Source organism: Salmo salar, chromosome ssa18, assembly GCF_905237065.1.
Source record: "Salmo salar chromosome ssa18, Ssal_v3.1, whole genome shotgun sequence".
NCBI lineage: Eukaryota > Metazoa > Chordata > Actinopteri > Salmoniformes > Salmonidae > Salmo > Salmo salar.
In genome coordinates, this window is record NC_059459.1 from 72856326 (window position 1) to 72871403 (window position 15078).

A 15078-nucleotide genomic window follows, 5' to 3' on the forward strand; every position below is an offset into this window, starting at 1 on the left:
AAAGTTGCACAGTATACACTTAATCTTTTAATAAATCCAATCTAGTGATACATAACTTGACATGTCTTCCATCCATTTTGGGAGGATAACCAACCTTCCAATGAATGGCAAAGCGTTTCTTAACCACTATAAATGCCAGGTTACACAGTCTCCAGCATCAACATTTCCAAGCAAACAAAAACAAGGGGAAGGGAGAATCTGTAGACATGCTGAGATAAAAGAACATACTCTTTGCCAGATTTCAGCCAGCCTTCACAAGTCCATAACATAAGCAAATATGTCCCCTTTTGTGTTTTACACCTCCAGCAGAATAATTACATTTCTGAGTACATGATACTCAGTTTCATTGGCATATAGTACGTTCTACGGATGGTCTTAAAGTGCAGAAATGTATGTCTGAAATTAAATGAACATGACAGAGCATTGTAACATATCTGTATCCAGTCATCATCATCAATAGCGTCTCAAAGGCTTCCTCACATTTTTGTTTTACATGTTTTGTGTCATTGGGAAAAGCCTCTCAACACTTCATACAGTTTGGAAATCAACTTTAGAGGCTTGTCAGACGGTCTTAAAATATTTTCAATCTTTGAAGCGTCTTGCTTGTCCAGTGTTTCCTGCACAGAGAAAATAAAGTCCTGTATCTGCAAAAAATCACCTCAGCTCCATCACAGACTGGTCTTCCCTGGCTACCTGACCCTGATGAGACCCTTGTCACCATCTGATCCCGCTTAGATGAGGCATGACAAAGACTTACATTGGGGTACATTTATACATTTTATATATACCAGGAATAGAATCAACGGTTAAACAATTGAAATTACCATTATTCCCAGATCCCAGACTAGCCTACCCATCAACTCAAGATGGAACTGTATTTATTCACTGATTGTTGTAATATACTGCAAAATTCACCTGAGATCTCTAGACTAGTCTTCCATGGCTGTCTGACCCTGCAGGGACACCTGTCACCATCTGATCCTGCTAAGACATGATGAGCATAGTATTGTGTACTGACTGTGCACCATGACAGTGCAGCCTGTAGAGCTGTTTATACCGTGTCAGTGTGAAAAGTAGGGAATAACCTTCGGAAACTGACAGATCAATAACGTTACATTGCTGTACTGACTAATAAAAACATACAATGCGCTGAAAAAACATCACAATATCTGTCGTCAATCATTTGGCCACTGGTTTCATCGTTTCATTCAAGTCTACTGTGATTTAGACAAAAAAAGCTAGCTAGCTAACGTTAGCCAACTTTTGGCTAGCTCTGCTAACTAATGGTACATCATTTAATGTACTTCTGTTGACATGGGACATAACAAAAGCTACAAAACATTTTCAAACAAACAACAGCTGTTAGATACTGCTACCCTACAGATAGCTAGAGGCTAGCTAGAGCTGAACTGGCTGTGGTAGATAGTAGCTAGCTAACTAGCTGCTAGCAGTTCATTCACTTCAGTCAAGAGATGATGAAACATTAGCTAATGTAACATGCCAGTTACACTACTAGCCTCACTGAGAATATTATTATTTCTGTCAAACAGCAGTTACCTTGCCAGCTAGATCAGTCAACTAAGGAGTAGCCAGTTTCTGTTCTGTTTGTTTTTACGACTCTGAGAAAAAAGTGCAACACAGACAGAAGCTGCCTCTGTTCATCTCTCATTTGCTGCTCCTATATCCCAGCCTTTCAAAAGCTTTGCCTTCATACATGCTGTCTGCATGCTCTGTGTTGTCTGTGCGGACCGAAATCCAGCTAGCTGTTCCCAGAAAACAGCCTACCCAACCGCTCTGAGGCTTTTGCATGGTCGTAAAGCATACCGGAACCACGTTTTGTATCACACTGCAATGATAAAACAGTGCAATTATAAAAAACCCAGTGAAAATTGCGCCCCTGTCCATAAGATTAATATGGTTTGATTTTTGGTCCTGTTTTCAAACTTAATTCGATAAAAATACATTAAGAAACATCATTTTTAGCCCCATCGGTCTTTGAACTGAGGCTTATCAATCAAACATTTAAGTAAAATACATTAATACATGTTTTTTCTTTGGAACACACACACACACACACACACACACACACACACACACACACACACACACACACACACACACACACACACACACACACACACACACACACACACACACACACACACACACACACACACACACACACACTACTCTCAGTCTACACCCCCCTGCTCCAGTATAAAGTGTGACAGTGAATTGATGTCAGTCACTGTAGGATTACACTGCAGCACCAGAGTAACCATGCTATCCTGTCCTGGGAACACCTGGGATAGGCTCTCCCTAATCCTGGAGGTCTCTTCGGCACTCCTCTTCACCCCCAGCCCCAGACCACCGGGTCCAGCCCTAGCCTGCCCATTCCCCCTGGCCTGGCTGGGCTCTGGCTCCACAACGACCCCTGGTGTCCAGTCACGGAACTGAATGACCTCTGTCTGGGCCCTTGGAGCTCGGGGAGAGTGGAAGGAGGATGACAAGCCTGCAAATGAGTGACTGCCTGGGACAAGAGGCCTGAGAAAAGAGAGAGACAGAGAGGAATGTATACCTACTAAAGGGTGATTGTGTTTCCTGATTTGGCATTGTTTTAGATGATTCATGCATAGTTCATGGTAGTACGAGTTGGGATGATGGTTCATTGTTTAGCTAGCTACATGTCTAAACAAAAGACTCCACTATGCAAGTAACCATCTCACGGTACCGTTTACACCTTCTGTATCCTGCACATTTGACAAATAAACTCAGATTTTATCTGATATAGTGTATGTTTACCATAGAGGGTAATGTGAAGAACAACATGACCTGCACCAAAATCAGATTAGGATATAGGCCAAGGACTAGATAAAGCGTATTTTTGCTACTACTTTCACCACTTTTAATCTTGATCTTTGGTTGTTTACTACACTGTAAGGCTTAACCTGTTGGGGGTAGGGGGCAGTATTGACACGGCCGGATAAAAAACGTACCCGATTTAATCTGGTTACTACTCCTGCCCAGTAACTAGAATATGCATATAATTATTGGCTTTGGATAGAAAACACCCTAAAGTTTCTAAAACTGTTTGAATGGTGTCTGTGAGTATAACAGAACTCATATGGCAGGCAAAAACCTGAGAGGATTCTATATGGGAAGTGGCCTGTCTGACAAATTGTTGTTCATCTGGGCTCTTTTTATTGAAGACTGAGGATCTTTGCTCTAACGTGACACTTCCTACGGCTCCCATAGGCTCTCAGAGCCCGGGAAAAAGCTGAACGATATCGAGGCAGCCTCTGGCTGAAACACATTATCGCTTTTGGCAAGTGGCCGATCAGAGTACTATGGGCTTAGGCGCGTGCCCGAGTCGACCCCATGCTTTATTTTCTTTCGTCTGTTTACCTAAATGCAGATTCCCGGTCGGAATATTATCGCTTTTTTACGAGAAAAATTGCATAAAAATGGATTTTAAACAGCGGTTGACATGCTTCAAAGTACGGTAATGGAATATTTTGAATTTTTTTGTCACGAAATGCGCCATGCTCGTAACCCTTATTTACCCTTTCGGATAGTGTCTTGAACGCACGAACAAAACGCCGCTATTTGGATATAACTATGGATTATTTGGGACCAAACCAACATTTGTTATTGAAGTAGAAGTCCTGGTGAGTGCTAAACTTGCTGGGTGTCTAAATAGCTAGCCCTGTGATGCCGGGCTATCTACTGAGAATATTGCAAAATGGGCTTTCACCGAAAAGCTATTTTAAAATCGGACATATCGAGTGCATAGAGGAGTTCTGTATCTATAAATCTTAAAATAATTGTTATGCTTTTTGTGAACGTTTATCGTGAGTAATTTAGTAAATTCACCGGAAGTTTGCGGGGGGTATGCTAGTTCTGAACGTCACATGCTAATGTAAAAAGCTGTTTTTTGATATAAATATGAACTTGATTGAACAAAACATGCATGTATTGTATAACATAATGTCCTAGGTGTGTCATCTGATGAAGATCATCAAAGGTTAGTGCTGCATTTAGCTGTCTTCTGGGTTTTTGTGACATTATATGCTAGCTTGAAAAATGGGTGTCTGATTATTTCTGGCTGGGTACTCTGCTGACATAATCTAATGTTTTGCTTTCGTTGTAAAGCCTTTTTGAAATCGGACAGTGTGGTTAGATTAACGAGAGTCTTGTCTTTAAAATGGTGTAAAATAGTCATATGTTTGAGAAATTGAAGTAATAGCATTTCTAAGGTATTTGAATAACGCGCCACAGGATTCCACTGGCTGTTACGTAGGTGGGACGATTTCGTCCCGCCGGCCCTAGAGAAGTTAAGAGTATGTGCATGATGCTGAATGGGTGTAGACAAAGAAGAGCTCTCCAGTAGGTGTACCAAAAACATTCACAGGCCATTTTCTCAAAAGTGGTAGGGATATGGAATGTCAAACCAAATTGACCACGGGCATTACGATCAAGACGCATGCAGCTTTGCTCCGAACTGATGATTACTTGGAGCAGCCAGCTGTGGGCAGGATTAAAATAAACCCAACCCATGGAAAACTGTTACGGTACCCTTCATTCTGTTACGGTACCCTTCATTCTGTTACGGTACCCTTCATTCTGTTACGGTACCCTTCGTTCTGTTACGGTACCCTTCGTTCTGTTACGGTACCCTTCGTTCTGTTACGGTACGCTTCGTTCTGTTACGGTACGCTTCGTTCTGTTACGGCACCCTTCGTTCTGTTACGGTACCCTTCATTCTGTTACGGTACCCTTCATTCTGTTACGGTACCCTTCGTTCTGTTACGGTACCCTTCGTTCTGTTACGGTACCCTTCGTTCTGTGACATCCCATTTTTTCCTCTCATCTCGCAAATCTACATTTTGGTCAAGACTGACTTTACCACCAAAATTATTCTATTGACACATTGTAGTACATTTTAATACTAGAATGTTTCTGACAGATATAGATGCCAAATACACACATTTCAAAACGAGAAGTTGCTTTTTAGGAGCAGAAACTCTTTAATATGGGAGAAATTAAGAGAGTAAGAAAGAATCATGGTGTGTGTGTGCGTGTATGGGTTTGTGTGTGTATGAGTGTATGTGTGTGTATGGCTCTATGTGTGTTTGTTACCTGTGCTGGGAGTGTAGGAAGTCATCTAGGTGGGGTCCTCCTCGGCCCAGCGGATCATCCGGTACCATAAAGTGATCCCCCACAAACGTGTATTGGAGGAGTCTGGGTTATAAACAGAAACTGAGGTTACGGACGGATATGAGACCAATTTGACTAGATCAATTTCAAATCAAAGGGGTGTTGGTTCATACACAAGGTTTACCTTAGTGGTCAAATCCACTAAGGTAGTGACAAAGATATTGTTGCACTCTTACGTTAGGCAAAAATCTATCCAAAATGTATTTATGAAAATGTTTCTGATTTCTTTAGACAATTCCTAACATACTAAATTACAAAACATATTTCATGCCCATTGTATCTTCTCCTCCATCTCTTTCTTTCTTTCACCTTTTCTTGATGATTTCTCTCCAAACATGAGACTCATCCAGCAGGTCTCTGAGGTTGTCGTTTGTCACGATCACTCCATCCGTCTTCTGGGCCAGCTGCAGCATGAACCTGCAGAGAAGAGAGGGATGAACGAAGAGAGGGATGAAGGAAGAGAGGGATGAAGGAAGAGTATAAAGGGGAGGTCACTTCATCTGTTTAGATAATATTCACAAGCCTTCTACTGTAAATTTATAATTGTAACAAACTGAAATAACGTTAATTAGTCTCTTACTGCAGCTGTCTGGTGAATGTGACAATAACAATTTTCTTTTTTTAAATAATACTTTTTTATAAGCTGTTTATACACTGTTTTTTGCTGTTTATAAGTAGACCTTAAAGTTTATAAGCAGTTTATAAGCAGACATTCAGATAAAGTTTATAAGCTGTTCAAAGGTAGATATTTTCTGATAAAGTTTGTAAGCGGTTTACAAACAAGGTATATATATATATATATAAATAAATAAATAAGATCAGTTTACAAGCAGATCTATTGTATGACAGAGGAGAGCGACTAGAACAACCTGTCGTCGTATGAGTTGATCCTCTTCCCTTGGACTTCTCTGGAGGGGGTGTAGGAGAGCAGACCCAGGTTCTGGAGCTCACTAAGGTAGTGCTGCTCTGAAAACAACACAGACACACCAAACTCTCCTTTATGAACGTAGTTCACACAGTCACACACATTTACCACCATTAATCAATGACTTAGGGGCTAAACAGGGTTGGGGGTCTATTCTAAAGAAAAATACATATACATTCTTCCTGAAGTAACTTAATTGAAAACTGAATTGATAAAACTGATGACATGAAAGAGCTAGGTGGATGTGAAGTCTGGGCTTCCAGACAGACATATAGTGTTACCTTTGCCCCGGTGGTCTCTCTTCTGCCTCCACTGGGGCAGGAAGGTACTGATTCTGCGATGCCCGCGGTTCCAGAAGTGTTGCACGGCCAGGGCGATGCCTCGGCACGAAAAGAAATGGCCCAGCCCGTGACTATAGAGGGGGAGTGGGATAAAACGTAATTAAGTGAATCAGCCCATGACTATACAGCAGGAGTGGGATAAAACCTAATTAAATACGGTATAATGTTTGATACTTTGTATAGTTCAGTATGTGCTTTCAATCATGTAAACTATATCTAGCTGTCAGTTAGAGCATAGTATTACCACTAAATCAGTTGTGGATTCAAGTACTGCAGGGGCCACACAGGTATGTATGCTGCTGCTCTTTCTACACTGCTTTCAATGAAAGCGTTAACATTGTCATGACTGTCCTGATCAGGTCAGGGTACAGGAGACCACCACCCTACAGATTATCTCCCAAAACCCCAACAGACGAGGAGAGATCTAGGGGTCTGAAGATGTGGGGGTTTTATGACCCCTCACGCCATAATAAACCTTAGGCCACTGAGAAATTCCTTTGTCCTCTCACTATGGAGAACTGGCCTCAGAACATTAAAACATGCAATAAAGGGACTTTGGAACAATGGTTTCCGTCAGCCACAATGGTGGTCATAACGAGAGGTGGAATATGAAAATGTATGTAACTTTTGAATTGTTATTAAAGGTTAAGAGATGACGTTATTATGAAAACATTGTACCTTTAAGAGTTTTCCCAGTATATGCCTGAAGTTTATACATTGTACGTTGTGTGGAAAATATCCAAATCAAAGAGAATGTTTTGGTAAAGATGAGATGTGAAGGTAGTGTCTAAAATAGGATTTTAGTCAAATCTAGGCCTTGCCCCTTTACTTGGTCCGCCCAGAGAATTGCCCTAAAGGCGGTTACGCCCACTTCTGACCCTAGGGTATAAGACAGGAGAGTGAAGAATTAACATAGGAGACTAAGTGACCCCAAGCTGCAGCTAAGGTCCAACAAAGTCAACGAACCCCAAAACGAAACACAAGGTTGAAGACAAAGAAATATTTTTCTACACGAGCTACGGACGAGTAGCTGTGTCTAAGCGGGTGAATTCAAGCCGAACCACACTCTCCATTGAATCGTGGTATATACACCGTTCGAGTCCGAAGCTGTGAGCTCTGAGCTACAGAGCTGTCTGTCCTCAGAAGACCCCTTTCAGATCAAGGGCGAGGGATCAGACCACTTAGCCAAGAAGGACACTGACATCGTAAGGACAACCAGAGAGTTGCGCCGGAGAAGTGCGTCATTGAGAAGCCTAAACGACACACGCGGAGCTTCCCACCTGAGACCTCCAACACGTAATTACATCATTATATTCTGACCCATAAGAGCGGCAGTTCGGGGCAAGGCTAGGTTTAAATAAGCATGGCTGACAAATGAACCCAAATGTATATTTCTCTCGTGTACTTTCTTGATTTCTCTCTCTTTTAAATCCCCATTTTGGGTAACACGCGCCATAGTGTGTTGGCCCGTTATACTAAGTCCTAATCAATATCTAGACTGTGTTTTGTGTATTTTTATCATAATTTTATCTTGCTAGTAAATAAATAATCAACTAAGATTGGTGTGGTAAACTCATTGGTGAAGCCCGGGTCCGTGCAGATTCCCGGATTATGCGACGTTCAGAATGAGACTGTAGAGGAAATTGATTAATTTAGCAACTGTTCTAAAATCGATATTCTGATATCCTTTGAGTTAATTTGGGAAATAGAAACTCAATCAAAATACTGTTCCCATGGTGCCCCAGGTTGATGAGTTAATAATTGCTTGATTCATCGCTTAATTCATTTAATCACGCAATTATAAACCGTTAATCATTCGATGAGCATCAGTCGTCACATTAACTAATACAACGTCACGACAACATAAATAACTAAATTAATGATTGAATGAATAACCGCAACATTTTGCCTGCTATTCTTGTCTGTGGTTACATTTTCTACATATTTTTTTAACCCTTCATCTGCTCACCTCTTGTTCTCACATTCCCTCGTACTCACCTCTCTTGTTCTCACATTCCCTCGCACTCACCTCTCTTGTTCTCACATTCCCTCGCACTCACCTCTCTTGTTCTCACATTCCCTCGTACTCACTTCTCTTGTTCTCACATTCCCTTGTACTCACCTCATGGCAACGTTGCTCCCATCGATAATGACCATCCTGAGTCCCGGGTCTCCTGGTTGGTCGGTCAGCTTGAGGTCAAATGGAGTCTGGAGGCCTTCCATGAAGCGCTGTTGCCCTGTCACCACAGCCCCTGCTGCCATGGTCGGGAGACCTCGTCTATCAACAGCCTCTGCTGTTAGAGCTGGGAGATCCCTTCCCTCTGCTGCTAGGGGAAAGAGACCACGTTTCTCCTTCGCTCTGGTTGCTGAGGAGTTATTCATGGTAAGGGTGGGGGGTATGGTGGTCTGGGGTTGATGGGGAAATAAGAGAGGGTAGGTGGGTTGTGCGAGTAATGTGTTGGGGTAGGTGGGTTGTGGGAGTAATGTGTTTGGGTAGGTGGGTTGTGGGAGTAATGTGTTGGGGTAGGTGGGTTGTGGGGGTAGTGTGTTGGGGTAGGTGGGCTGAGGCGGCCCTCTGACCAAAGGGGGGCTGGCTCGATGGGGGGTGTGTGTCTGTGTGGGATTCTTCTGGTGACTGTGGGTCAGGAACGGAACCTGGTTTGTAATGGCATTCCATTGAGCCAGATCTGGTTCAACCTTATTGGTACCATCGACGATTCGGTTCGGCACGGTCACTCCTCCTACCTCATCGGTCTTCCTTTCACTCTTTCCTTTCACACTCTTTCTTTCTTCTCCTCTCTTCTCAGTAACAGTGGACTGCGGTACTGGTGCCTCCATCTCTCTACCTCTCTCCTCCTCCCTGTCTCCTGCTCTGTCCTTTCTCTGTAGCTCTGAGACAACCTCATCCACCTCTCTTGGTTCATCTCGTACCTGGTCCTGGGAAGCAGCTTCTGTCTCTCTGGCTCCCTCCCTCTGTAGCTCCAGGAGTAGCTGGCGTGTGGACAGTTCAGGTAACATACTGTACACTTCTGCGACCTTCTCCTCTGTGTATCCACAACTGGCTGCGGCCCTCTTCACAACTCCCAGGACAAAATCCTCCTCGTTCCCCCCTTCGCCTCCCTCCATGCCGCCCTCACCCCTCTCCCTGCCTTCCTCCAGTGAATCCTCAGACAGGTTAATGGTAGACCCTCCACTCTCCCTGCCTTTTCTCCCCTCCTCTCTACTCCTCGCCCCTTCTTCCACACCTCCCTCCAGCTCCACTCCCATCCCTCCATCTATACGGCTTCTCTTTCCTCTCACTCCTTTACCTTCCCTCTCCTCCACTTCTGTGTGCTCCATCTCCACTGGGCAGTTCATGGCCAGACCGGTCCTGTCATGTTCTTGCTGGACCAGGTCCAGGATCTGGGATGCTTCTCTGGGTCCAGTCTGGGCCAGGACCCTCATTACCACATCTTCTGCATAGCCCATAGCCGTGAAGAACTTCAGCAAGAGCCCAAACTCCTCCCTACTCCCTACTGACAACAACATCTCCCCCTGTCCTTCCTCCCCCTGTTCCTCATCCTCTACCTCCTGTTGGGAACTTCCTTGCCCCTCCTCCTCGGTTTGAAGGAAAGAGTGGAAGATGGGAAGTTGAGGTGCTGCGTCTTTCCCTATCCCTCCCTGTGACCAATCTTTGCTCATCTCTCTTTCTTGTACATGTAAGGTAGTTAACGTCTTTTGTTGAGAAAGCTGCCCAATATTCCGGAGACCAGGGTCTTGGTTGTGGGTGGAATTTATGGGAGGTTTGCTCCTTGATGTGGAAATCCCCTGCATTCCCTCTATGTCCCTAGCCTCTCCAGCTCTGGTCCCTACTCTGGTATCCATAAGTGTTAGTATGTCCAAGCCTGACTGGCTGTCCCATCGTCTCTGGCTATCAGTGTCCATTAGACCCACTCTGTCTCTAGACCCCACAAGGCTGAGGTTCGAGCCCCCAGGACGGGGGTTGGATCCCAGCCCAGACTCCCTCACCAGATCCAGTAGAGTCTCCTTCACCACCCCTGGTAGCACCAGCAGATCCAGAGTGTGCCTGTCCTCCCATCTCTCCACCAGGGATTTGAAGGCCCGACGGGAATCCAGGGTCTCGCCTGATCCTCTGTCGCCAGGCTCGGTTCTTCGTCCCTGGGTGCCCTCGTAGTTCTTCACCAGGTCTGTGATGAGGGAATAGGCCCTGACCACTGGTTCTGCCAGTCCTGAGATGAGCAGGAAGCCTGGGGAACCCACCTGGAGGAAAGGAAATGGGAAGAAATGGAGATAATCTTAACTTTAGCCTTATTCTTGCCATCTCTCTAAAGAGACTTAGGGGCTCCCGAGTTGCGCTGCGGTCCAAGGCACTGCATCTCAGTGCTAGAGGCGTCAATACAGACCCTGGTTAGATTCCAGGCTGTTTCACAACCGGCCGTGATTGGGAGTCCCATAGGGCGACGCACAATTGGCCCAGCATTGTCCTGGTTAAGGTTTGGCCGGGGTAGGCCGTCATTGTAAATAAGAATTTGTTCTTAACCTGATAGGGCTAGGGGGCAGTATTTGCACGGCTGGATAAAAAAAATGTACCCGATTTAATCTGGTTACTAATCCTACCCAGTAACTAGAATATGCATATACTTATTATATATGGATAGAAAACACTCTAAAGTTTCTAAAACTGTTTGAATGGTGTCTGTGAGTATAACAGAACTCATTTGGCAGGCAAAACCCTGAGACATTTTCTGACAGGAAGTGGATACCTGATGTGTTGTATTACCTTTAAACCTATGCCATTGAAAAACACAGGGGCTGAGGAATATTTTGGCACTTCCTATTGCTTCCACTAGATGTCACCAGCCTTTACAAAGTGTTTTGAGTCTTCTGGAGGGAGATCTGACCGAACAAGAGCCATGGAACGATGATGGCCCATTAGACACCTGGCGCGCGAGTTCATGTTGGGTACCCTCGTTCCAATACGTTATAAAAGAGAATGCATTCGTCCACCTTGAATATTATTCATGTTCTGGTTAAAAAAGGCCCTAATGATTTATGCTATACAACGTTTGACATGTTTGAACGAACGTAAATATATTTTTTCCCCTCGTTCATGACGAGAAGTCCGGCTGGCTTAGATCATGTGCTAACAAGACGGAGATTTTTGGACATAAATGATGAGCTTTTTTGAACAAAACTACATTCGTTATGGACCTGTGATACCTGGAAGTGACATCTGATGAAGAGAATCAAAGGTAATGGATTATTTACATAGTATTTTCGATTTTAGATCTCCCCAACATGACGTCTAGTCTGTATCGCAACGCGTATTTTTCTGGGCGCAGTGCTCAGATTATTGCAAAGTGTGATTTCCCAGTAAGGTTATTTTTAAATCTGGCAAGTTGATTGCGTTCAAGAGATGTAAATCTATAATTCTTTAAATGACAATATAATATTTTACCAATGTTTTCTAATTTTAATTATTTAATTTGTGGTACTGACTTGACTGCCGGTTATTGGAGGGAAACGATTTCCTCAACATCAATGCCATAGTAAAACGCTGTTTTTGGATATAAATATGAACTTGATAGAACTAAAAATGCATGCATTGTCTAACATAATGTCCTAGGAGTGTCATCTGATGGAGATTGTAAAAGGTTAGTGCATCATTTTAGCTGGTTTTATGGTTTTGGTGACCCTGTCTTTGAATTGACAAAACATTACACACAACTCTTGTAAATGTACTGTCCTAACATACTCTAAATTTATGCTTTCGCCGTAAAACCTTTTTGAAATCGTAAAACGTGGTTAGATTAAGGAGATGTTTATCTTTCAAAGGGTGTAAAATAGTTGTATGTTTGAAAAATGTGAATTTTGACATTTATTTGGATTCAAATTTGCCGCTCTTGAAATGCACCTGCTGTTGATGGAGTGCACCACGGGTGGGACGCTTGCGTCCCACCTAGCCCATAGAGGTTAAAACCTGTTGTGGATAGGGGGCAGAATTTTCACGGCCGGATGAAAAAAAACGTACCCGATTTAATCTGGTTACTACTCTTGCCCAGAAACTAGAATATGCATATAATTAGTAGATTTTGATAGAAAACACTCTACAGTTTCTAAAACTGTTTGAATGGTGTCTGTGAGTATAACAGAACTGATATCATAAGGTGAATGCACCAATTTGTAAGTCGCTCTGGATAAGAGCGTCTGCTAAATGACGTAAATGTAAATGTAAACTCATATGGCAGGCAAAAACATGAGAAGATTCCAAGCAGGAAGTGGCCTGTCTGCGAATTTGTAGTCCTTCTGTTGCATCTCTATCGAAACTACAGTATCTGAGCTGTTACGTGACACTTTCTAAGGCTTCCATTGGCTCTCTAAAGCCTTCAGAAACCGGATTGAGGCGTCTCCTGTCTCTGGGCAGATAACAGGAGCACAGTTTGTCAGTGGACTGCCTGGTGACAGAGAGATTGGAGATGCGCATTCATGAGATCACACCATTTTTTATTTTCCTCTTTGAATGAATACAACATTGTCCGGTTGGAATATTATCGCTATTTTACCAGAAAAATAGCATAAAAATAGATTTTAAACAGCGTTTGACATGCTTCTAAGTACGGTAATGGAACATTTGGATTTTTTTTGTCTCGAAATGCGCTCGCGCATTACCCTTTGGATAGTGACCTGAACGCACGAACAAAACTGAGGTATTTGCACATAACTCTGGTTTATTTGGAACAAAAACAACATTTGTTGTGGAAGTAGCAGTCCTGGGAATGCATTCTGACGAAGAACAGCAAAGGTAATCCAATTTTTCTAATACTAATTCTGAGTTTAGTGAGCCCCGAAGTTGGCGGGTGTCTGAATAGCTAGCCGTAAGGGCTGAGCTATGTACTCAGAATATTGCAAAATGTGCTTTTGCCGAAAAGCTATTTTAAAATCTGACATAGCAATTGCATAAAGGAGTTCTGTATCTATAATGCTTAAAATAATTGTTATGTATTTTGTCAACGTTTATCATGAGTAATTTAGTAAATTCACCGGAAGTTTTGGGTGGGAATGCTAGTTCTGAACATCACATGCTAATGTAAAAAGCTGTTTTTTGATATAAATATGAACTTGATTCAACAAAACATGCATGTATTGTATAACATAATGTCCTAGGAGTGTCATCTGATGAAGATCATCAAAGGTTAGTGCTGCATTTAGCTGTGTTTTGGGTTTTTGTGACATATATGCTTGCTTTGAAAATGGCTGTGTGATTATTTTTGGCTGGGTACTCTCCTAACATAATCTAATGTTTTGCTTTCGCTGTAAAGCCTTTTTGAAATCGGACAATGTGGTTGGATTAACGAGAGTCTTATCTTTCAAATGGTGTAAAATAGTCATATGTTTGAGAAATTGAAGTTACAGCATTTAAGGTTTTTTGTATTTCGCGCCACGCTCTACCATTGGATATTGGTGAGGCGTTCCGCTAGCTAAATAAAGGTTAAATAAAAAATAAAATAAAGATTCAAACCCACAACCTCCTTCCTCTCCTCTAATGTGCCTAGTCTTCCCTTACATCATCCATCTGATCAACTTAGTGTGTGTGTGTGTGTGTGTGTGTGTGCAGCCTGTATGTGTGTGTGTTGTCTATTTGTCTATTCTTACCAGTATGTAAGCAGAGGTGTTTCTGATCAGACACTCCATGAAAAGCCCTCGGGCTCCACAGAACACACAGTGAAGGACACCTGGATATGGAACCTCCTGCTGGGCCTCCTGGTTCACAACTCCCTTCACAAACAACTGGAGGAGAGAGAATGAGAGAGAGGAGGAAGTGGGGAGAGAGAGAGATTTAATACTATATTATGTTACAACATACAGTAAGTTTTGGAGTTTTCCCTGGTCAGATGACGTGATCAGAAAAACCGCATGGCCCAAGTTGTGACAGATATAGAAAATGACCACCTTGCATTACTGCAAAACACACAAGGTTAACCTCAACCTCAAAACATGTTAACATATTATTGTTGTTTTTAACTCCAAACAATGTTAAGAGCCATTTCTTACTTTGGCAGCCACAGCGTCCTTCCTCACTCCTTTTAGTCTGAGCCAGATCTGTCCATCATGGGGTAACACAGCATCTTCCTCTCTACCGATCGTAAAGGACACCCCAAATATCCTCTCCACTGAGGGATGGAAGGACCGCAGGGCACCACGGAGCGCTCCGGAACACGCAAACTCATCCTCCACCTGCTCCTCTCTTCTTCCATCATCACTCCATCCTTCTCTCATTCTTACAGACATTGGAGAGAGATGGCTTAGGGCAGAGGCCATGGTACTGGGTAGATGTCAGAACTCACTGAGATGGTGGGGAGGGTGGGAAAGAGAGAAAGAGAGGGGGGAGGGAGAGAGAGAACGAGAGACAATACACATGGAATTTTTTACATGCAAATAAAGCATTTTGATATTGAATTTTAAAATTGAGAGAGAAGACACCGAGAGAGTGAACCATGTCTGTTTATTTAAAATAAAATATGAATAACTTAATATATTTATTATTATTTTCTAGATTATGTGTGAAATTAGAAACACAAGCATTTCGCTGTGAAT

The 15078-nt window shown here is 42.9% G+C and overlaps 1 protein-coding gene across 2 annotated transcripts in view; it reads right to left on the minus strand.

Moving 5' to 3' along the window:
- khnyn (KH and NYN domain containing) overlaps positions 1-15078 on the minus strand; it is a 22413-nt gene continuing 7335 nt past the window's right edge. For both annotated transcript variants that reach the window (XM_014156402.2, XM_014156404.2), the window contains exons 2-9: positions 14536-14827; positions 14137-14271; positions 8606-10743; positions 6424-6554; positions 6087-6183; positions 5527-5634; positions 5140-5241; positions 1-2544 (exon numbers count right to left, since the gene is read on the minus strand). In XM_014156402.2, coding sequence (XP_014011877.1) covers positions 2193-2544; positions 5140-5241; positions 5527-5634; positions 6087-6183; positions 6424-6554; positions 8606-10743; positions 14137-14271; positions 14536-14802 — 3330 coding nt within the window. In that variant the 5' untranslated portion in view covers positions 14803-14827 and the 3' untranslated portion in view covers positions 1-2192. The remainder of the gene's footprint in view (positions 2545-5139; positions 5242-5526; positions 5635-6086; positions 6184-6423; positions 6555-8605; positions 10744-14136; positions 14272-14535; positions 14828-15078) is intronic.